The sequence below is a fragment of the Juglans regia genome, chromosome 11 (genome assembly GCF_001411555.2).
Source record: "Juglans regia cultivar Chandler chromosome 11, Walnut 2.0, whole genome shotgun sequence".
Classification (NCBI taxonomy): domain Eukaryota; kingdom Viridiplantae; phylum Streptophyta; class Magnoliopsida; order Fagales; family Juglandaceae; genus Juglans; species Juglans regia.
This window is the reverse complement of record NC_049911.1, coordinates 32,248,394-32,272,402: the sequence shown is the minus strand read 5'-3', so window position 1 is coordinate 32,272,402 and position 24,009 is coordinate 32,248,394. Positions and strand designations below refer to the sequence as shown.

General features: G+C 34.0%; 2 protein-coding genes across 8 annotated transcripts; one reads left to right on the top strand and one right to left on the bottom strand.

Moving 5' to 3' along the window:
- Positions 1 to 6,726: 6,726 nt before the first annotated feature.
- Positions 6,727 to 16,178, top strand: LOC108998895 (U-box domain-containing protein 35-like). 7 transcript variants are annotated; one of them, XR_001997397.2, is made up of 11 exons: positions 6,728 to 7,114; positions 8,137 to 8,397; positions 9,122 to 9,240; positions 9,326 to 9,447; positions 9,604 to 9,797; positions 10,664 to 10,971; positions 11,620 to 11,721; positions 13,460 to 13,888; positions 14,350 to 15,099; positions 15,573 to 15,872; positions 15,953 to 16,178. XR_001997397.2 is itself a non-coding variant. In XM_018975637.2 (10 exons), the coding sequence occupies exons 2-10, from the start codon at positions 8,199 to 8,201 to the stop codon at positions 15,753 to 15,755; spliced, it is 2,406 nt and encodes an 801-aa protein (XP_018831182.1). In that variant the 5' UTR covers positions 6,727 to 7,114; positions 8,148 to 8,198; the 3' UTR covers positions 15,756 to 16,178. The 7 variants fall into 7 exon arrangements, 6 of the variants coding, with proteins under 6 accessions (XP_018831182.1, XP_035538849.1, XP_018831186.1 ...); XM_018975637.2 differs by having other exon boundaries at positions 6,727 to 7,114; positions 8,148 to 8,397; positions 15,573 to 16,178; XM_035682956.1 differs by having other exon boundaries at positions 15,573 to 16,178.
- Positions 16,179 to 17,541: 1,363 nt separating this feature from the next.
- LOC108998914 (putative kinase-like protein TMKL1) lies at positions 17,542 to 20,008 on the bottom strand. The gene is made up of 2 exons (XM_018975678.2): positions 19,068 to 20,008; positions 17,542 to 18,233 (listed from the first exon to the last, which is right to left on the bottom strand). The coding sequence occupies exons 1-2, from the start codon at positions 19,549 to 19,551 to the stop codon at positions 17,641 to 17,643; spliced, it is 1,077 nt and encodes a 358-aa protein (XP_018831223.1). The 5' UTR covers positions 19,552 to 20,008; the 3' UTR covers positions 17,542 to 17,640.
- Positions 20,009 to 24,009: the final 4,001 nt, after the last annotated feature.

Genomic DNA, 24,009 nt, shown 5'->3' with positions numbered 1-24,009 from the left:
TATTAGGCTTCACGAGTGACATGGAAATGACAAAACCGTGCTTCGGAATGGCAGTATACAAACCATAGTACCAATCCGCTATTTTTTTTTTAATGTAAATTATACATATATTGCAAAATACTCTGCAATATATTATATATAGTGATGTATGTGTTGGAGCCCTAATTACCAGACATTTGTCTATAGTATTGATAAACGTGCATGATACTTGTTAAATTGCACATACATATATATCCCCGTATCGACTTGTAAGTAGAAGGTTTTCTTTTGACATTTGGTTTTAAATTGGGAAGCAAGAATACTGGTCTGGGACTTACATTGTTTACAGATTGGCCTTCCGAGAGAGTGAGGAACAATTTATATTTCTGGGGCTTGCCATCATCATGATGTTTTTCTTTCAACTCACAGATATCTTCATGCATGGGCGGCCGGCGAGGATAACACAAGTAGACTAGTGGTCCTTAAACATATAAGGGGATGAAATAGATATTCTACAATCGAACACAGGTGATTTTTTTTTTTTACAGCTCTTTCCCCACTTTCACTCCCCCCACCCCGTCGTCACCTGCTCTCCCCGGGAGAGACTCCCCCCACCCTCTGTCACTCTCTCTCTCTCCCCTCTTTCACTCCCTCCCGCCGATTGTCTGCATTCCTCCAATACAATATATCACAAGATGAATAACTTTATTTGTAGAATAAACAAATAAACAATTTACGGAGATGGGTTCGACGGAGGACAGGGGAGAGAGGTTCGAAGAAGATGTAGTAACTACGAGGCTTAATAATTCGTCTTTGCAGTGGGCTTGATAATTCTGGGAAGACTACGATTGTGTTGAAGATCAAATGGAGAGGACACCAGCATAATCAGTCCCTAAGGGAGGCCTTTAGCACACTGCCTATTAATTCCAACACTAAAATGTTTTTCTTTTTTTTTAAATAAAACTTTTTAACACTTTTTAAAAGGCTGTTTCATCCAAATTTGGACCAATATCCGGATTTTATACCTTGTTTTTTATTTTTTTAAATAAATATGTTTTTACCACTTTTAAAACGTTTTTTTAAAAAAATAAAAACTTTTCAACACTTTTTAAAAGGCTTCTTTATAGGCTTTTATGTCTATTATTTTTTATAGGCATTTTTTTATATAATGAATATTTTTTAAGCATTTTTTTAACCTTTTGTATTGCTTATTCAAAATTTTATAAAAATAAATAAATAATAATAGACATCAACATTCACACTACATTACATTGTTGTTTACAAGGAATAAATAGTGAAAAATTTAAAAGCAGCGGCAAAGAACTATGGAAGAACATTTGAAGTCGAGCCCTCTATCCCTTTTCATTGTGAGCTGTGGGAAACAAAGAACAGAAAATCAAGAAATTAGTAAAAGAATCATATCCCAACTGATATGCATATATATTAGAGAAAAAATGAGATAGTGAAAAAGCATAATAAGCACAATGGCAAGCCATGGAAGATGCATAACACTATCTTTCTCTTCATCTTTCACATCCCACAATTGTCTTCTCTAAAGCTCATCTCAGAGAAACAGAAAAAGAAATAATGGTGTGAAGAAATGAAGTTCATAGTTTGAGTCATGTGGACAGTTTTATCATGAATTTCACACAAAAATAATCATCTCAGTAGGTCATGAAGTTCACTTCTTGAGAACAGACAAGAGAAAAAAGAGATACCTGAATGAGACTAGAGACGAAGTGAGGCCTAATAAACTGGAATATGCATTGAGATTTCTTATCAGATTTCTCCAGACCCAGATCCAAACCAAAAAGAAGGAAAAAAAAGTTTAATGCACGCGATGGAGAAATAGAGAACTTCAGATTCTTGATATACAACATCCAAAGAAATGAATAGTAAGAAAAAAACTGAAATAAACTATAGGAAAAAAAATACAAACCCAAATCCAAACCAAAAAGGGAAAAAAAGTTTGATGAACAGAGCCCAACATCCAGAGATTAGAAGAAAAAAAAAACAAATAGAAAAAAACCCCCAAAACAAATCCAAACCAAAAGATTATCGAGAAATAGAAAGGACAGAACAAACAACCAAGAACAAATTCAAATCATTCACTATCAGCTATCTGAACGAGTCCGATATACAAGATATCTACGAGAACTTCAAAACCAAGACAAATAAAATCTATACTATGAAATTTCAAAAACCCCATAAAACGTTCAAATCTAGAATGACAACCAAGATTCACAAACCAAATGGTTATGGAGTCAAAACAAAAACGAAAACCCATATCTAATCAATCCATATCTACAAAAACAAACTCTCCCAGCAACCAAACACAAAGAACATGGAGAAATTTGAAGTGCATACAGACCTGCCAGAAAATGACAGGATTGGAAGTCTTCGCGAGAAGAGGCTTTTGGGTCTTCTTTGCAAAATCAAATCTTATCTTCTCGTTCTAGGATACAAAATTTGTAAATAAACAACAAAAAATATTTTTACTAGAAAAAAAAAACAAACACAAATACAAATCCAAACCCAAAGGAAGGAAAAAAAAGAAAAAGAAAAACATAAATAAGCCGACAAAAACTTAGATCTACAAGCATAGGAACTCAGATCTACAGAAACATTTTTGCTAGAAGATTTTAAAAATAAACTAACCCAAAAAGCAGATCTACAAACACAGAATCTCAAACCTACAAATACAAACTTAGAGAGAGAGAGAGAGAGAGAGAGGGGAAACTACCGAGTAAAGAGAAGAAAGTGACGTTAATAGACGATGGTCACTGCTAGTCACCGGTGGCGATGGATTTGATGAAGGATGCTTGGGTTTCGTTGGGGAGAGAGAGAGAGAGAGAGAGGAAGTGAGCGTCTGTTGTGAGATCGACGACCCAAACGAGAAAAGGGGAAACGTATGAGTTAAATACTACGAGTTATGCGTTTTAAATTTTAACGTTAAAGCCGGTTACGGATAAAACACAGGTTAAATACCGGATCTGTAACCTATCCAGGCGGATATAATAATTTTGTATCTGCTCGGATCATCCAGATTTCTAAATTTTTAATCGGATCGGAAAAAAAATCCGGTCCGAATGCACATCCTTAATATTGATCAACGTTTGACAGTAAGATAAGTAGGAATTAAGGGTTCTGAATGCGACGATATAAATGAAAGATGAAAAAGTGATGATCATAATCTAATTTATAGGGCGATAAAGTCGTGTACTTTATTTTCCATACATGGAACTCACATTTTGGTGGCCATGCAAACCCTAACATGACTACCCTAATCACCATATATATATATATATATATAATACGTGGCTGGCTATTGGCTAGCTTTCTTTGAAGGTTCTGAGGATTACCACCAATTAAAAAACAGCTGTCAATTAAGTACTTTGACATGATTAGATATAGAGAAATTTTATTTGTAATTTTTTGAGGATTGTATCTTCAGATTTTTTATTAAATTAAAAAAATATTATTTTATGAAAAATATTTTTATAATTTTAAAAAATTTTAAAAATAAAATTATTTAAATTTACATTTACATTACAATCTTCAAATAAGAATTATAGGTAACATTGTTCTAAATATATCGAACAATATTGACTTGAAAGTCTACATTGTACGTATATAGCAGTCAAGCACGAGTAGTACTAGTCTTTGAATTCAACAGTATTATTTATTCTATGGAACGAGGACCGATCGAGCTCATGTATTTAATTACTCGAGTATAGGTTTATTCATTAAATAAACCAGTAATTTAGATGAATCAATTGGGAAGAGACAAGTTTCTTAATATAATATGATACACCAAGTCCAAAATAAATTTGATCATAAACAACGATCGAGCGAGCAATGCCTTTGAAATGGAAAAGTCTCCTCTTGTCTCCGTCTCGTCGTCTTCTCGGAAACTCGTGCCTGCGTCGGATCAAACTCATCAGCTCCTAAAAGTTAACAAATTTCACATCAACTTTGTCGTTAAATTGATTAATGAAAAATGTTGAAAGAAATAGATACGTTTCGATCATCCATTCATTTTAATTTATTATTATTATTTTTTTAAATTTTAATATAAAATATAATAAATAATTTAATCTTTTTAAATTTAAAATAATAATAATATTTTATCATCTTAATTCAATTTAATTTAACTCAATTTAATATTTAAACACAGTTTAAACTGTGAATAAACATGTGGCTTTGAGGTCCTCTCAATTTGTGCCATTTAATTCGTTTATTATATTCTTTTATAAAAATTTTAAAAAATTATAATAATAAAATAATATAAGATATAAAATTTTCTGTTTGACCTAATATAAATTACTTACATCAGCCTACTGTTGATGTAAGCCTCAGCACACCAAGTGTTGTTGAGTTTAAAAAAAAAAAAAAAATATCACCACAGTGTGCGGAGAGTGCGGCTGATGCTCTTGACCTAAATGTGCAGAAAATGACATGAAACCAGAGTTAAAATTATAGTCCAATTGTCCAAAGGAACCTTTTGGGAAACATGAATCTGGGAATTGATATTGAGTTCACTTGCGGGAAGGTAAGTTTATATTCAGGTAGGAATAAATTTTCACAATCACTTTATACTTCATATTTTATGTTTTTTTTTAATTATTATTATTTTTATTAAATATTTATTATATAAATAATAAATATAAAATTTGAAATAATTTAAAAAGAATAAACTCAAAAAAAATATTAAAGAATCTAAAAATTAAAAAAAATATCGAGTATGAAGTGTGGTGAATGTTGTGTAGCAAAACTCTTTAATTAATGATATTGGTTTACTATTTTACCATCTAGTTATTTTTTTCTTGTTATTATTTGATTCTAGCTTAAAAATTTTAAAACATGACTTTTTTACATAATTTAAAAAAAAAGTTTAATCAATTAATATAATTTTGTAAATTAATTAAAAATAAATTCAATCAACTAATGTAATTATGTAAATTAATTAAAAATAAATTTAATTTTATAAAAATTGACTCAAAAAAATAAAAGAAGGTCAATTTTTATAAAATTAAATTTATTTTTAATTAATTTACATGATTTCTTTTGTTAATTCAATTTAATTTTTTCTAAATTATGTAAGAATGTCGTATAATTTTTAATACAAACTCAAAGAACAAAATAAAAAAATACTGAATAAAATAATAATAATAAAAAATATATAAGAATATCATTTCCCTTTAATACCACTAGCTAGGTATATTACAAAGGATTTGGACTTTGGGCAGCTAGCTGTCTGCATCTCCATTGACAAGGACGCATTCCCTTTAGCCAATCCTATCCTTCGGTCTTTGATTTTTTAAAACATACATATTTGCATGAATTAGAATAAATAATTTTTAGAAAAATGCTACCTGTTCATTCTATTTGTCCCCTCAATTTGATACCTTATATATTTTAATTTTTTTATTTGATAATTAAGGAAATAAATATTAGTGTATTGATTTTTTTTTTATTTTTTAAAATATTTTAAAATGATAAAAAAATATGAAAATAAATAAAAATAAAATTTTGAACTAACGGTAACACAGAGCGGTGTATTCTGAGCGGCAGATGATGCGAGAGAGATGCCTACTACGATAAATTAGTACTTATTATGGTGAGAATCGAGAAGGCCAATAAAAAAAAGGAAAAAAAATAGATAAATAATTTACATCCCTTAGCATTTTGTCAATAGAAATGATTTATACAATTTTTAAATAGATTAATCTCATACAAATTTTTGTAAAAAATCAGATCTTACCTTAAAAAAATGTAAAAAAAATTATTATTTATTAGGATAATCCATTTTTTTACAAAAAACACTTGTATAGAAATTGTTCATTTAAAATTTGAATCAAGCATTCCTCTCCCATCAAAGTTTTATAATCACACAACTTTTACGAGGCATTAAATTAGTCTGATATATGACCAAGTTTTACCGGTAATTTCAACGGTAGGGAACATAAATAATTGGTTGAAGAAAGGTATAGATGTATTTTACCTAAGAGAATATGCTACTTGTGTTAAAAGGAATTATGCGTTATTTTTTATATTTCATTTTCTCTCCAACATATCTTCCAAAGAAGGCTTAGTAATCAGATAATGAAAAGAGTTAATGACAACATTAGAGATTTTAATCAAAAGAATTCTATATATATATATATATATATATATATATAAAAGGGTTTTGTTATAGGTAAGTTATTATTCACTCACATACTTCATATTTGATAATTTTTTTCTTATTTTTTATAAAATATCAAGTGTTTATAATAAATAGCAGAAGATTTTTTTATAATATATTCAATTTTTCGAAAGATTTTCAAACCAAAAGTATATTCCTCTGAGTGGGACTACTCTGTCGTCTCACTCTTACCGTTGAGCTTACTGCCCAGTACTTTTTTTTTCATATTTTTATAATATATTTTAATATTTTTAAAAAATAAAAAAAATATATCAATACATTTAAAATTAATTCTTTAATCACTAAGTTAAAAATAAAAAAAAAAATTTTTTGACCAGCGGTCAAACAGTGAGCAAAATGAGAGGGCAAAATAGTTTTATTCTATTCCTCAAGCATCCCAAATGTTTCTAGAATGCGTAGCCTTGATTGATTCCACGGAAGTTTCACTGCAGTTTCTTTACATTCTTAAACATCTAGCGACCATGGATATGAGTCGAGTTTAATGTCATGGTGTCAGGTCTCAGTTCCCAAGGATGTACGTTCATGTACCCCACATCTCACGGTGCATGCAAAACAAATCAAGAAAATCCAAGCGTTGTGCTGGGTCAAAAATCAGATCAGATCGCATGAACTGCCAAAACACGTGATGTTAACAACTACTCCATTTTTTTTTGTAATCAGTTGTGAAAAATATATTTTTAATTATTTTATTTTAATTAAATTCCACGAATTATTAGGAAGTTTTTTTGCGATTAGTTTTCTTCAAGTCTAAATAGTTGAGAGTTAAATAGTCATTACCGTCTGGAAATGGGAAGATGGGGAATCTTGTTGGAAACAAAAGGAAGCCCAATCCTACAAGTTGTTGCTGGTAATTGGCAGAAATGAATTTCTTCTTGGGCAGTCTGTCACGTCATCTCAAATCTGGATTATCCAGTTACATCCATACAAGTATGTATGTTTGTTTATAAATGTGACGAAATTAGCTCCACTGTTTTTAATGTTTATATTTGTGAAATAACCGGTGACCGAAAATAGTGTTTGGACTTTTAAAATCGTTTTGAGGAGATGGATGGTGGTTGCGGTTTTAGTTTCTGTCCTGTTTTGAGGGTTTTAGCCGTTTCTGTATGTGTACTTTCTGGTTATTTTGTTTTGCATTCAACGTTTGTCATTTCATGGAATGTGGAATTGTGGATGCTAGTCCTTCTGGGTTTATAAAATTCTTCTTGTTCTATGAAGTTTGAGTAGTTTTTTCGTGGAATCTTTCTTCGGGGTTTAAAAATAGGAAAAAGAATCAAGACTGAACCTTAAACCTGTCTTTCCATATTTGGCTGCTATGTCATGAATTTTCATCTCTCTAGGCCATGCATAATAAGCTCTTGGGTTGTTGAATTTCTCTCGTTTTATCACGGAGTTTGAGTAGGAGAGCAGTGTTCTTTTGAAATTTCATCTCCGGGTTCTCGAAGTCAAGTATGTCACGGGAGAAATGCTCTCTCTCTCTCTCTCTCTCTCTCTCTCTCTCTGAAATTTGTGCTCTTTGAAATGGGGTATAAAGTATAAACGTAATAACATTCCATGTCTTAAACTTTTGTTTTCGAGCAATCATAGGTTTATAGCTTCTGGGTTTTATTTTGTCTGATGTCTTCTGTTTTTTATCTGCCGAGGAAAAAGTATATTTCAATTTTCGGTTCTTGGTTCTTACATTTATTTGCTGTTTCTATTCCAGCGACACGTTTTTTTGTGTGTTTCTTTTGTAAAATTTGTCTTTGACATACCATAGGGGCATTTGAAAAAACAAAAAGACAATTCATTTTACTCAACTGCAAATATCTCCGATGAGCAGTTTTTTTCTTTTTTTTAAGTAGATGTTCAGTTGTTAATCAATTTACAACGAAGGGAACCTTTATTCTTCAGGATTTTTTTCCAGTGCTAAAATTTTCTGAACACTTGCTTTTGATTTGATTCATGGCTAGGACTGCTGTAGGCTTTCCTTTGTTAAGTTGCAAAGAAACGTTTCTTAGCAAGGAGCACTGCCATGGATAAAAGCGAAATTGAAGCAGATGACAACCTTGCACCACTGCCTTCGTCATCTTTAGTTGTTGCAGTAGCCATCAACGGAAAAAGAAAAAGCAAATATGCAGTAAAATGGGCACTGGAGAAGTTTGTTCCTGAGGGAAAGGCTACCTTCAAGCTGATGCACGTCCGTGCAAGGATTAATTCAGTTCCCACACCTAGTAAGCTCTCTGCCTTTAAGTTTATATGTTCAGAGGATGGGGGAAATGTTATGTAGCATTTGAAAACTACAGAGGCATAAGAATTGTAGAAATCATTTAACTCAATGTAAGCGAAGCTTTTGATCAGTTTAAGTAAGTCATTAAAGTGATGCTTTTTTTTCCCACCTCGAAGGTTATTAACATGAGTAGAGTTCAGTGATTAACAATAACTGATATGAGTATCCATGTTACATTACAATAGATGCGGACATGCCTTTGTTTAGTTTTGATACGTTCATGTAAAATTTACAATTGCTTTTTGTCTGAAGGATAAATATAACTTCTTGATTGTATTTTTCTTTGGGATTTGAGGAAGAAGAAAGGGAAATTGCAAATATTCTTCAGGCAGTAAGCTAAGTTCTCAAGCGATTAGATGATTTTCCTGTCCTTCAAATTTACTTTCTCATGATGTAAACCTTTTGTTTTTTTTTAAGAAAGAGGACGAGACCCCAATTTTATTGAAGCCCTCACTTATGGTGAAGGAATAGAATTCCACCGTCAACCTAAAGATAAAAACATATATGAAAAACAAGGCTTATTATGTAAACTGACCCAGTATTTAACTTTCAACAGTGCAAACTTTAGAAGAACTACATTTTTCAATTTATTATGTGCAAGTAAAAGAAAAGAATCTATGGATTTCGCTTAGAAATTTTCTTCTGACTATATGACACTACCATTTCAGTGGGAACAATTCCAGTTTCACAAGTTCGGGATGAGGTGGCAGCAGCTTATATGAAGGATGTGGAGTGGCAAACAAGTGAAATGCTTCTTCCTTGCAAGAAGTTGTGCGCTCAGAAAAAGGTAATATATCTAGCATTATGACTTTTGAATTTGATCTAGAATAGATCCTGGAATAAGATCTTAACTTGCTTCGTTCTGGTTATAGGTGGAAGTGGATGTTCTAGTGATTGAATCTGATAATGTGGCAAATGCACTAGCAGAGGAGATTGCTAAGCTTGGTATCAACAAGTTGGTTATAGGAGCTTCATACCGTGGCTTATTTACACGGTACTTACTTCCCATGGTTTGCATCCTCTCTACTGTCAGCTTTTTATTTATAAGAAAAGATGGACATATCCCTCTAATGTTTTTGTCTATGTCTTTATAAACTCACTTATATTCATCTTGAGTGCTCTTATTACAAGATAACTTTAATGTTTGTAGGAAACTTAAAGGTCTAGCCTCGAAAATCTCAGTCCGCACTCCAAGATTCTGTACAGTCTATGCTATTTCAAAGGGAAAGTTGTCTTCTATACGCCCATCGAATATTGAAATGACTAGAAGCCTTAAAGATGACAGTAGCGAGGCAAGTTATTCTACCAGAAGTTCATCATGCTACACTTCCAGTTCACTGACAGGTATATGCACTTCACGCAAACTTCACATGGGGGAATAATCAACCATAAACAACAAATAGCCTTTAAGTTTCCGAAATTTCTCAGTTGGAGTCCAAGATTGAAGTGATCATAATTGAATTTAGACCTTTGCTTCAAGAATCTGTGAGTTGGAAAAAGATGTAGTAGTTTCACAAGAGCAAAGCATCATGCTTCCAAAATGATCTATTTTTACTGGTCATGCACCAGTGCAATGCGTGGAAAAAATGTTAATTTTTAATTATATTCTATTTTTAATTTTGTCTATAGCCTTATTTTGAAGTTGTTTGAATGTGGTATTGTTTTTTTTATCACTAATTACAATGAATTATATACATAGTAAAGGAAGCAAAATGTTATAGATGAAGGAAGACTCTTGGCCTTAAAAATTCCATGATATTTCAAATTAATTTTAAATATATTGTCTTTTCGCATAAAAATGGATGACATGAAAGAAGATGAAAGTTATAGATGAAACAATAGGAAGCATTCATGACCTTTAAAAATCTCTTACCTTTCAAATTATTTCAAATTTATACTCATTTAACACATGAATAGATGACGTTACTCTTTAGAACAAAGCTATTACTTCAAAAATTATATGTTATAGATTGTACAGATATTAAAAAAAAAAAACACTTATGTTTGTCCAATACTCAGAATAGGATGCCAGCAGTTCTAACTGGAATCTGGGATGCTTTTTGTCTATCTATTATAGAACTGAACTGTGGTAATCCATTGCTATTGCATGGGTTTTTTGTTTAGTTAATTAGATTCTTAGCTCCTAATAATATGACGATAAATTAGCAGATGAAAGTTGTGACGTCTCTTCTGTTTTCTGGCTTGCACAGACCTTGGTTCAGTTGCTTCCTACTCTCATGCTGGTTCTCCTTCCCTACTAATGCAGCAATTTCAAGCTCTTGCAACTATTAACCAGACCCTTCTTAAGACAGGAAAAAGTTCATTTGAAACCAGCCAGTCTTTAGATGTCGAGGAAGGGAAGGATGATATGAGTTCTTGTCCCACTAATGAAGATTCTGAGCATGCCATGCGTCAGGTCTCCATCTTCAAAAGCATGCCAACAGATAATCAGTCATGCATTTCTGATCAAGTTTCCGCCTCAGAAATGCTCACCGAGTATCCTTCATCTGAGACCCAGGTAGTCTTTTCTAATTTCTTTTGAATTTATATGGTGCTTGTGACTGCATCATACAAAAACTGTATTTTGGCATTGCTGACAAGTTACGTCTTTGAAAATGTTCATCTGATGGGGATGAACTTTGGATCTTGCTTGTGCTTTGGATGGAGATTATATTTTGCTTGTGCTTTGGATGGAGATTATATTTCTTTTGGACTTGAACTTGAACTTGTTCTGTGAAATAGCTTTAACATCACCAAAATGTTGGGACATACAAGTTTCATTAATGATTATAAAGGTCGTGCAAACTTTTTTTTAAATGCATGCATGCTGGAGTCATGAATTTATGAATATCTGAGGAATTATCGCTTTACCTATCTTTACCTGTGAGCTAGCAGAAGGCAGACGAAGATAGTCAATGTAACCGTGTGTGAATACTTTATGGTGATTGAGAAATGCACAATGCTCTCCATTGACCAATATGTAGTATTACAAAAAAGCATTTATCTAATCTTTGAGGGAAAAGTGTTTCAGCAAGGCTGGGTATAATATCCATATATCTGTACATGTATGAATGTGTATTGATTTCAGCATAGGTTGGCAAATTAATACAACAATCGTTTGTATTTCTGAAGTTTTATGTGGGTTTCCTTCCACTTATATGGACAGGAAAATATTAGTTTTGAGCTAGAAAAGCTAAGAACTGAACTCAGACATGCCCGAGGAATGTATGCAATGGCTCAAAGTGAGACAATTGATGCCTCCTTGAAGGTAAATGTTTGTTTTCTTTTATAGTTTTATTGACTTCACAATCCTTTAAACTGCTGTTTCTCTCTAGAGAATGATTTTCCAAGATCTTGGATTTTGACCAAATTGGTGAATTCTAGCAATGGATACTTGTTTGTGGTATTTTATTACTTCATCGTCTTCTCTTTCTCTGTCTTTCTTTCACCTTTCGTTAAAGATTCTAATTATGCAACCAGCTTATCTGCAAATATATAGAAAATAATGAGTTTCACAATGTTCAGCTATTTATGTAGGTGACCCCAACTAGTAAGGATTTAGAATTAAATAAGTTAAACTGAGTTGTTTTCCTCATTCAGGCTAATGGCTATCTGAAGTGAAATATAACACAATTTGGAACCAAACCTTGCCAGGACTTCCATCATGCCAGCACTCATAGCCTCCATTTGTTTTTTCCTTGCAATTCTAGAATTTCCAAATTGTTTGCATATATTGCAAATTATATCCTTTTACTTTGGGAATTGTTTGTGGAGCTTGCTTGACTGGACTCTATATGCATCAACACTATTAGTACCTATAGAAAGATGTCTGATGCAAGTCTGGGTCTACCTATCTAGCTTGCATGCAAATATACATAACCAATTATACCTTTCCTAATTTTTCTTTCTGCCAAAAAAAGCACCCTCATTGTCTCTGAATATGGTTGTAAGAGTTGGTCACGAGTCATATAGAATCAATGGATTCAGTGGCAATCTTCCTAGAAAACATATTATTATGATATTTCGGCTAATAAAGGGATCAAAATGGGCATAGTTTTCTTAAAAATAGATTGGAGGATTATGCACATAAATTCTTTTGGTTCTTTGCATTAATTCTGCATCATCAATCTTACTAATTGTTATACCTGTTCCTTCTCCTAGTGGTTATTGGCTATATGGAAAATGCTAGATGCCCCGCTAGGAGTTCCCGCTGGGTTCTAGCATTTTTTTATATGTATTATTTTTAGTTTTTTTTTTTTATATAAATATTTTTAATAATTTTAAATATTTAAAAAAAAATTACAATATTATTAAAAAATACTTTCTTAAACACAAAGTAGAATAAAAAATAATATTTATTCTACTTCGTGATTAAGGAAGTATTTTTTAATGATTTTTTTTTTTACTTTCTGATTAAGGAAGTATTTTTTAATAATATTTTAAATTTATTTTATTTTTTAAAAATATTTAAAAGTGTAAAAAAAATCTATATAAAAAATAAATTAAAAAAATACATAGAAAAGTACATGCTAAGCCCAACGGGGCTGTAGCATGACCATTTTAAATATTTAAAAAAACAAAAGTCATAATATTATTAAAAAATAATTTCTTAATCACGAAGTAAAATAAAAAATTATAAAAAATTACTTTTTTAATCACGAAGTATTTTTTAATGATTTTTTTTTTTTACTTTCTGATTAAGAAAGTATTTTCTTAATGATGCTTTAAATTTATTTTATTTTTTAAAAATATTTTAAAATATTAAAAGATCTATATAAAAAATTACTTCAACAAAACACATGTAAAATAATACTACACCCCCAGCAGGAGCCCCCAGCAGGGGCTGTAGCATCACCCTTGGCTATATTCTGGTTCACCATTATGGATGGGACCCAGTCTCTCCAATGGGCATTTCCAATTTTCTTATTTCCTGATTATCTCATTTCTTCCTCTCTCTAATGGACTTCACAAATGAAGTGACATGCTGCTGTTATTTCTTTGATCAGCTGATCAATCTGAATAAACACCGATTGGAGGAAGCAATGAAGCTCAAGGAGATCAATCTCAACGAGGAGATGGCCAAAGAATTAGCAAGACAAGAGAAAAAGAGGTATGAAGCTGCTGTAACAGAAGCCACATACGTGAGACAATGTGCTGAAAGAGAAGCTTCCCAACGTAAAGAAGCAGAGATGAAGGCTATTCATGATGCAAAAGAGAAAGAGAAACTTGAGAATGCTCTTGTGGGTCCAGTACAGCCATACAAAAAGATCACATGGGAAGAGATTGTGTCTGCCTCTTCATCCTTTTCTGAAGAACTTAAAATAGGGATGGGAGCATATGGAGCAGTTTATAAATGCAGTTTGCATCATACAACTGCCGCAGTGAAAGTTCTTCACTCTAAAGGGAGTCACATGACTAAGCAATTCCAGCAGGAGGTAAAACAAAATTGCTAGTAAAATGAAAAAAAGAAATGCTATTTCTTAATCACATACCTGCACACATATTATGTATATGTAAAGGTTTTCATTAAAAATTATTATTAAGATGTTTTGGGGCGTTAATTATTTATGTGCTCTACTGTACTCGAGCGATCTTCAGGGCTTCATAAAAGAAAGCTGTCCATTTCATATTGCTTTACTGTACTCGAGCGATCTTGTTCTCACTTTGCAATTCAATTGATTTCCAGTTTCTAATGGGCAGTCACTACTTCACCCAAGATAGAAAATAAAGGGAAATTTACAAACTTTCTTTGCTTCGTTCCTGTGTAATTAAGGGTCCAATTCATACTGTGCGCTGTGCAATTATTCTTCTAGGGTGTCAACTGAAAAAAGGGGGAATGTCGTGTTACTTTGACTGAAATATTGACTGAATTCTTTGTTTTTCTATTGGCTTTCAGCTTAAAATCTTGAGTGAAATTCATCATCCACATCTACTCCTCCTTCTTGGAGCATGTGTAGATCATGGTTGCCTCGTGTATGAGTACATGGAGAATGGTAGCTTGGAGGACAGGTTGCTCAGGAAAAATGGTACAACCCCTATCCCTTGGTTTGAGAGGTACCGAATAGCTTGGGAAGTAGCCTCAGTGCTTGCCTTTCTTCACAACTCAAAGCCAAAACCAATTATCCATCGCGATCTGAAACCGGCAAACATATTGCTTGACTACAACCTTGTAAGCAAGATCGGTGATGTTGGCCTTTCTACAATGCTTCGTTCAGATTCTACTTCTATGTCTACCTCATGCAAGGACACGGGGCCTGTTGGAACACTTTGCTACATAGATCCTGAGTATCAGAGAACTGGGTCAATCTCTCCAGAATCTGATGTCTATGCTTTTGGGATGGTGATTCTGCAGTTGCTGACTGCAAAGCCAGCAATGGCACTGGCCCATGTGGTGGAAACTGCTTTGAGTGATGGTCATTTACTGGAAATTTTGGACCAAGAGGCTGGGAATTGGCCAATTGAGGAGACAAAGGCATTGGCTGAACTGGGACTGAGCTGTGCTGAGATTCGACGTAGAGATAGACCTGATTTGAAAGATAAAGTACTTCCTGCACTGGAGAGATTGAAGGAGGTTGGAGAGAGGGCTCGAGACTCGATTCCCATAGTTCTATCCCCACCTAACCACTTCATCTGCCCAATTCTAAAGGTATGATTGTTTAATCTTCAATTAGCAATATGTATAGTTCCGTTCCTGTTTTGGGGAAACAAATATGCTAACCTTCTGGTGACTGAAAAGTAGCTATATCTAGGCAGAATACTGTCTACTAAACCTGGAAGCAACCTCATAGATGGAAAAAAAAGGGGACAATTTGAAAGAAATAGATGTTTCTCAACACACGCACACACAATGAAAGATGCATTCAAACATCGTCTATACGACCTCTTAATTTGATATTCACTAGGGCGTGCATAGATCTGGCTGGGAGAATACTTGTTAAAACAGTCCCCTTCCCAAATGCCTGCTTGGCTGCTTCTATTTTACGTTACCTTGAGGTTTATGCCATTTTTTTGGTTCCTCCAATCTCAATTTGGCATAGGGTCTTTTCATGTTTGCTTTTCACCATCTTCATGAGAGTCCCCTTACAATAATTTGGCAATGGTGTGTCATTTTTGTTACAGGAGGTGATGAATGACCCTTGTGTTGCTGCGGATGGTTACACTTATGACCGCGGAGCAATAGACCAATGGCTTGAAGTAAACAATAAATCGCCAATGACCAATATGCCATTGCCCAATAAGAATCTGATCCCAAATTTCACGCTTCTATCTGCGATTATGGAATGGAAGTCTAGAGACCAATAACATCTTCTATAAACTTGTCCGAATAACACTGAGATTTGCTGCAGAATTACTTGATTTTTCTGAGGTTGTCGAGTAGAGGAGTCCAGAGACACACGACATCTGCCTTGGTTTATAACGGTGCAATTTCTCAAAATAAGAGTTCTCTCACAGTTTCCAGGAAAGTATTCATGCTAACGCTTTCAATTGTTTCTTTGCAGAGTCCTTACTCCTTAGCAGAAAATAACATGTATTTATCTCAATCACGATAGTGCCCTCTTAGAACCTTAGAGCATTGAATGACACAGATGTTAGTATGCAGATGTTAGTGTGATCATGACGTTGTAGTTCTTACATGTTGATATTATGAGTGCATGTTTCGAAGGCAACTATCATTTCTTTACCAGGGTTTCATCTATCTTCGCCAGTGTTCAATCTGTCTTAGTTATCTCAAGAATATAAAAGACAGATTTAATTTATCTCACTCCCGATGGATTATTTCTTGGTTTCTTCCAATCAGGTGATTTCAGGATTAACCTCCACGTAAACCATCTTTTTCTTATCCTGTTTTTTCAGGAGGACGGTACTTATCCTGTTCGTCAACACAATTAAGAGGAAATAAAATGTTATTTATTATGATTTTAATTACAATCTTTTTCCATAATATTAACAAAATATCATAATTTCCTAAATAAAGAGTTATCTTTTTTGACCCAAAAAAAATCCCACTTTTGTCTGGGAAGCTTGAAAATCAGGAGTTCGGAATCTTTGGATACAGGTCAAATTAAAAAATTACAACACTGTCTATATATGATGCTTGTTGGAGGACACCTTACCCATTGCAGATTCCTCTAACGTCTGTCCCCAAGGCTAGTTTGTTTTCGGAGATGATATGAAATTAAAATTAAAAAATTGAATAAAATAATGTTAGAATATATTTTTTAATATTATTTTTATTTAAAAATTTAAAAAAATTGAATTATTTATTTTATTTTATATTAAAAATTGAAAAATTTGTAATAATTAGATAAGATGAAATGTTTTCTCAAAACAAACGAGACGTAAGTCTGTTCCTAAAGCATTACACTTAAACAATGAAAATATTCGGTGCGCATAGTTAGCTGACATATGATTGTTCCATTGACAACTTCAAAAGCAAGAATATCTGGAATGAAAAAAATCCACAGAGAGTCACTTAATGCTTTGATTGGTTGATTGGCCCCAGTGTTACAGAAGGTGCAGAAAGCACAGCTGACCAAAGTTATATCTCTTTTAATGGGTAGTTGTGGTTATTATGACATTAGTATAATCCCCTTCCCACCTCAGCGAGATCTTGATGTCTCCACAGCTAGACATTAGTATAAGACCATTCACACCCACCACCTCCTTTGCCAACTACACTCTTTGAGAGTTGAGAGAGAGAGAGAGAGAGAGAGAGAGGTATTTTGGTATTTGATTTCTTCGTAGGACCATACCTGTGAACTTTTTTTATATTCCACGAATAATCTGCCAAGTATTGGAATTATCTCTAAGGACAAAGTGCAACCCATGTTTTGAGAAAACCATGATAAAGCAATGTTGAGTCTGACACCGTCTTGAAATGGGCTACTAAACAAAGAGATAGACATCATACATAGAACTGCAAAATTACCCCCCGCTTCTAAGAGAAGCATTACCTAAGATTGAAATCTAACGAGCATAATCATCGATTCTATGATCCTTGTTGGATGGCCAAAATTTTCAACTATTTTGCTTTCGTTTATGTTTTTCCTATATACATCAATGCTGTCATCATTATCAATCACGTTGATTTTGGAGAAATTGATACCTCAACATGCATCCCAAAATCAACCTTTGCATTGACCTACCAGGGGTACCTAGTTTGATTCTCTGCTAAACGGCTAACTTCTTATTTTCCAATAGCTTCAAGCTTCCAGAGAACTTGCTTAATATTGGGCCGGAGAGAAGGAGAAGGAGAACAACAAGCCATAGCAAGCTGAAAGAGTTTGAGAATGCGTTCTTCAGTAACCCGGCTTCGATCCCCATTGTCGCTGCTGAGAAGTATTTCAGGACGAAATAAGTCTCCAATCCTATGTCCAAGGACAGCATTCCTCATGAAGTTGGGCAGATAAAAATCCTCATCAGGAGTTGGGTTCTCATTGATAGGCTCCCTCCCTGAAATTAGTTCAAGTAAGATCACCCCAAGGCTGTATATATCAGTCTCTTCGCTTGCATCTTTCATTTTGATCAGCTCTGGAGCCTTGTAACCCTCAGCTGCTGAAGCTTCAAGCATTTCTTGGCTAGCAGTAGCATTCAACAGAAGATGAAGGCCGAAGTCAGAGATGTAAGGATGGTAATTGCGATCCAAAAGTACGTTTTTTGACTTGAGGTTTCCATGGATTATGGGCTTCTGAAATCCTGTATGGAGATGTTCCAATCCCTTGGATATTCCCATTGAGATGCTATAAATAATGGCCCATGTTTGAGATTCACCATTTCCATCTGCCAATACGAAACAGAGGTGGGTCTGTTCAAAATTTTTGAATTTCAAATTAAAATATACATCACTCAGAAATTAACTCAGAAAATGATTGAGACTGTTTATGCAAGGAAAATACATTGTCCAACCAAGAAGAAAGTATACGTCAAAACAACGAAAAATGAAAGGATGACAGGGGACAAGGGGAACCAGCATTATCATCAACTCATTTTCAAGGGAAGAGGACATGAGAAACTGACAATGATCGGTACCGACATATAAATTATGCAGGAAAGATTCCAAATCTCTTTCCTTTTTATTTTTTTGGGTTAAAATGTGCATGATTCATCCAGAGAAAACAAATTCCATCTGGATTGAGGTAAGGACGTCTCATCAACACCCCCTTCTCTTTCCACACAAAAGAACAAAGAAAAAGCCCTCAATATAACGAAATTGACATCACCCTGATAATCCAAGGTATTAAGCTTAGAGAAGGTAAAATCAGGGGAATACGGGGACTGAAAATTGTAAAGAATCGTTTTCCAGGACACTGATTTGAAACTTGAGTCAGCCATTCGTTTTCAGTTTGATGAACTGCTCCTGTTTTATTTCCCCTTAATTTGCCTAATCTAAACCAGGGATTCGAGCAATCCAATAACTCAAATATCCGTTTATTGCAGGTTCTGTTTTTTAACCGTACAACATGGCTGAAAGCTTTATCGAACAGGATATGGGGCTTCAGTTCCCTCATATCCTCTAAATTTTACCTAAAAAGAAAATAAGTTTCTGACATCCAACTTTATTTCTTTCCTTTCCATCATTTTTATCAAAACCAAACCGAAAATGATATAGATTACCTCGAATGAATTCTGCCAAATTGCCGCGCCTGTAAAAGGGGTGAACAAGAAGCTTCTCTCCCCTCGTCCCTGCATAGAATCCCAGAAGAGGCACCAAGTTGGGATGCCTTACGCACCCCAGAAGCTGAATCACATCGTCAAATTCCATACCTCTAGCACTGCACACTGGCCTCAGAAACCTCAGCAGCCTCAACGTACTATTCTGCTGCATTAAGGCCTTGTACAGGGTGCCAAAGTTGGATTTTCCTATCACCTCCCCCGGAGCATCCAGTATGTCACTTATCGTTAGGTCCTGCCCGCCATGGAATTTTATCAAGTCCTCCGTCTGTGCCTCAACTCCCTGTTTCTGATCCATGTTTTCTATGTCTTCACGACCATTTTCTGCCGTTCTTTTGCGGTAAAAGAAGAAGAAAAGTACGAGAATCACCAACAAAGTTGTTGAAGTTAGTCCAAGAACTACTTTGATCATGTGGGTGTTCTTCATTCTACAAAAATTCTTGCTTTTGCGTGAGGCTAATGAGAAAACAGTGTGAAACAAAGCATTAGTAGATTCTTGGATTGTGAGATTGAGTAGGTAACAGGTAATTAAGATCCGGGTAGAGGGTGTCAGATCGGAAAGTGACAGAGAGAACGAAAATTCGACGCATTTATTGACGGGAAAAGATGTTCATACAGCTGGAAATACAGGATGAGAAGAAGAAGAAAGAACGGAACTTTGCCGGGGTGTGAACTGTGAACCCCGAAATTCTTCAGAACTATAAAATGAAAAACATGGTTGTCAATTAGTTACAGTTGGACTTTGAGATCCAAGGACGAGAGAGTCAGAGACACATTTTACTTTTGCAGTGAGGAGGTGAAAAACAAAAAAAAAAAAACAGAGCAAATATACGATTGCTGAGTGTAGTGGCTAATGAGACAGATCCGACCATGTGATGTTTCATCCAAATTGACTGTTTATGTTTTTGTTTATATTTCTTTGAATTTCTTCTTTCTCAGTAATTAAAGATTCATGATAGAAATGTGTGCTCCCTCTTTATTGGATACTTCGAGAGTACCACCTTCTTAATCACACAAACCTGGGTCCCACTTGAATAATTTATGATCAGATATCACGCTACATGAAACCTTGAATAATTACAAGTTCATAACCAACTCGTAGGGTTGTTTTTATTTTTTTTTTATTTTTTTATTTTTTATGATATTATTATATTACCTTATTTTGTCATTTTATTTTAACCGATTATATATTTAATTTTTTTATTTTACTTATTGATTAAAAAAGTGACTATTAATATATTGATGTATTTTTTTAATATCTAAATATGTTAAAAAAATAAAAAGAAAAAAAAATAAAATAAAATTTATACTAGTAAACACTTCCAACCGTTAAAGTGACGACATACTAACACTACTCCTTTTCTTTTCCTAGAAGTAATTTTTTTAATTATCATAAATACAAAGAAATGCATTTTGTATTGTTCTTATAAATTACAAACGATCTCCAATAAAATGTACTAATAACTGACACGTGTGTATATATTTATAACATACGTAACAAAATAATAATTATTCGTACATTTTATGAGTACAAAACTAGTACACTTTTTTTTTTTTTTTTGAAATAACAAAACTAGTACTGTGTTCGTATGTTGATTTTCATGAACTAATATTCTCTAACCTCATTATTTATAAGAGTTAAAAGCAATCCCTACTCTTTCTCCAACCCATCCCATGAACTGGATGGATATCAACAACCAATGATTTGTATCATTGTAATATTTTTAGATCTACAATGATTATATATACCATCTATAGTGGATATGGCATACTAATCTCTTCAAGAAGATTTCCATCATGATGTGAAAGGCTACTAATAATTGTCTTAGTGTTGACGAAAATATCATAATGGTGGGTGTCTTAATGGCCTCTAAGTGTAATTGTTATCAAAAGGGTCATATTGAGGACTTGAACCATGTGCTCTGCACGGGAGATTTCGCAAGACTCATTTGGCGTCTAGCGGCCACTCATCTAGGGGTTCATATGGCCTCTTTCTACACTTGGAATGATCAAATTAATTTTTGATTTCGTCGTGCGGGTATACACAGGTTAGAAGCATCTTTGGCCTTCTACCCTCTATTATTTCTTAAAAACTTTGGGAGAGGCGCTGTAAAGCCCAGTATGAAGATAAAGCTCATTCAAAAGAGTCGGTTTGGCACGCTATTAAACTTTGGCTCCGGCGCACCATGGACCAGATCATGAAAGTGTTTTCCCTCTCTGCCCAAGACATGGATATTTTGAACAGACTAGATATCCCAGTTTTATTCCCTAAGCCCAAGAGGGTCCGGGTGGTAAAATGGCACCGACCCCGTCAAAGCTGGGTAAAACTCAATACCGATGGTAGTAGTTTCGGGAACCCTGGCACCTCTGGCGCTGGGGGTGTTATTCGGGATGAGGATAGTAGATTACTTCTGGCTTATTCTGTTCCCTTGGATTTGGGTACCAACAATTTTGCTGAACTCAGAAGCTTATTGGAAGGTGTTCGCAGATGTCACGCGCTTGGATTTTATCGTGTCCAAATAGAGACTGACTCTCAACTGGTGGTTAATTGGATTGTAAAGAATAAGTGCCCCATTTGGTATTTGGAAGACTTCTGGGAGGATTTACAAGAACATCTTAATAGCCTGGAGTATACAGTGAATCACATTTTTCGTGAAGGTAATGTTGTGGCTGACTTTCTAGCTAAGTGTGGGGCGGAATGGTTGAACTCTGATTGAGCTGACATTCACATGCTGGGGCCTTCTCCGCATAGACAAGTTGGGTATGCCCTACCTGAGGATATCATAAGCTTAGTGCCAGGTTTGTTTTTCGTTATTTACTTGTCTCTCGTTGCTCTCACTTTACTTGCGTCTCTTTTTGTCTTGTGTACTTAGCTTTTTGCATGTGCCCCTCTTTGGCTTGTTCGGATGTAGGTTATGTATCTTATTTAAGGCCGTGTACTCTATATGGTTATATTGATTTTGATGCCTGGGTTCTTTTTTACTAGATTTAGCGCTTATGTAAATCCCAAGTGTTGTACTTGTAACCACGGTTTCCCTCCGCCACAAGTGAAAAAAATCAATAAAATTAGGATCCCGTCCTCTTTATAAAAAAAAAATATATAAATATATTTACATATATATATATATATATACCATCTATAGAAGAGGGTGTATTAATTTATAACTACTAATTATATAACTGTCCCTTAAGATGAAAATAAAAAGAGTTTCCAACCTTGGAAGTTTTGGCAATTTGGCATAAATAAAATTGAAGATGATGGCCATAACAAGAATGCACCATAGATAACTGTTTGGATACAGAAATACTTTTAACTCATCTCATTTTATAATTACAATTTTTTTAAATTTTTATATAAAATATAATAAACAATTAAATTTTTTCAAATCTTAAAATAATTATAATATTAAAATATAATATTCTAATAATATTTTATTTAACTCATCTTATTTTATCTTAGTGTCCAAATTAGCTCTAGATAATTCTTATTGTTCATAGTTCCCACTTTGGCTGCTTTTTAGGAGTAGAATTAGGGTGATTAGTCACGATCATGCACATTACAACTTCCACTAACACTTTTTTTTTCTCTCTCTTTTTTTTTTTTTTTACGTTGTTTTTGAAGGTTGGTGAGGATTTAAAGTATAAAAAAATCATGTTTTTTTTCTCCCCTTAAAACTATAACAATAAATAAATATAATCACTACGATATACCAAAAATTAGTATCCAAATTCTTGTCACGCAATTCCGTGATTTTGGAGATATTAATTTTTTTTTTTTTTTTGGTATTAAATTAAGAACCTGAATTTGTTTGCTTATAATTTATCTGTAAACATCACGATGCATGCATCGTTTTAGCTGACGATTATGAACATGAGTAGTTGTAAACGGTATTAATTATTATGATAATAATGTCAATTTTGTAATGGAAGATACAATTGACCAAACCAAATTTGATGGGAGGCGTGTGGACCCTAACCCTAACCCTAGCCACAACATGCGGCATGATGCATGATCGACTTGTCTCTCACAAAGTCTCAGTTCGGAATTTTAAGCAAAACGTACGTGTTTCCAGTTTCGACACGTACGTAAATATTCGACCTTTATCACTTCACATCACAACTTCCATTTGGGAAGCTGGAATACACCAAACGGCTAGCTCTAGTAAAGTAGTAACCTTCCGGCCAAGGCCCCCACTAGTACTGTCCGAACTCGGTCTCCGACCGATCTGATCAGGCCGGCCATTTTTATTAGCTTCGAAGCTGGTCAGCCGGAGTTGGAGGCATTTGAATTAGTTTGGCTGTGTGTAAAAGGAACAGTACCTAATGAAATGAGGCTACAATTGTGACACCAAGAAAATCAAAACACTAGCATTGTCTGGCAACCTGCAGATGGAGTACATGATATTGCATGGTGTCATTTATTTCCTGATCCGCTCCCACCCGGCCGGCACTACAAGAAAAATAGATTTTTGTGGCTATTTAATTGCGGTGAAAAGATTATTTGTGACTAAAACAGACTAATTATAATTATAAATAATCATTTCGTTAGAATTAACTGACCACAAATAAACAATTTTCTTATAGTGCCACCATGACCATCTTTGATATTGCCTCAAGCACTGATCTCTACCAATATCGTCGCCACTCTGATCTTATATTTTAGTTGATTAACGACATTATCTTGTTTACTATTCTCGTCATAATTACCAGTACTAATAATAATGGAGAATAACTTTAATAAAGATTTGGAGTAGCATGACCTTTTAATGGGGACCTTCCATATCAGTTTCTCACGACAGAATAATAACCTAAAGCCACATGCAGATCATGACCCATCCCATACTCGAAGATCCTCACTCTCTCTCGATTGCACATTAGTGCAAGC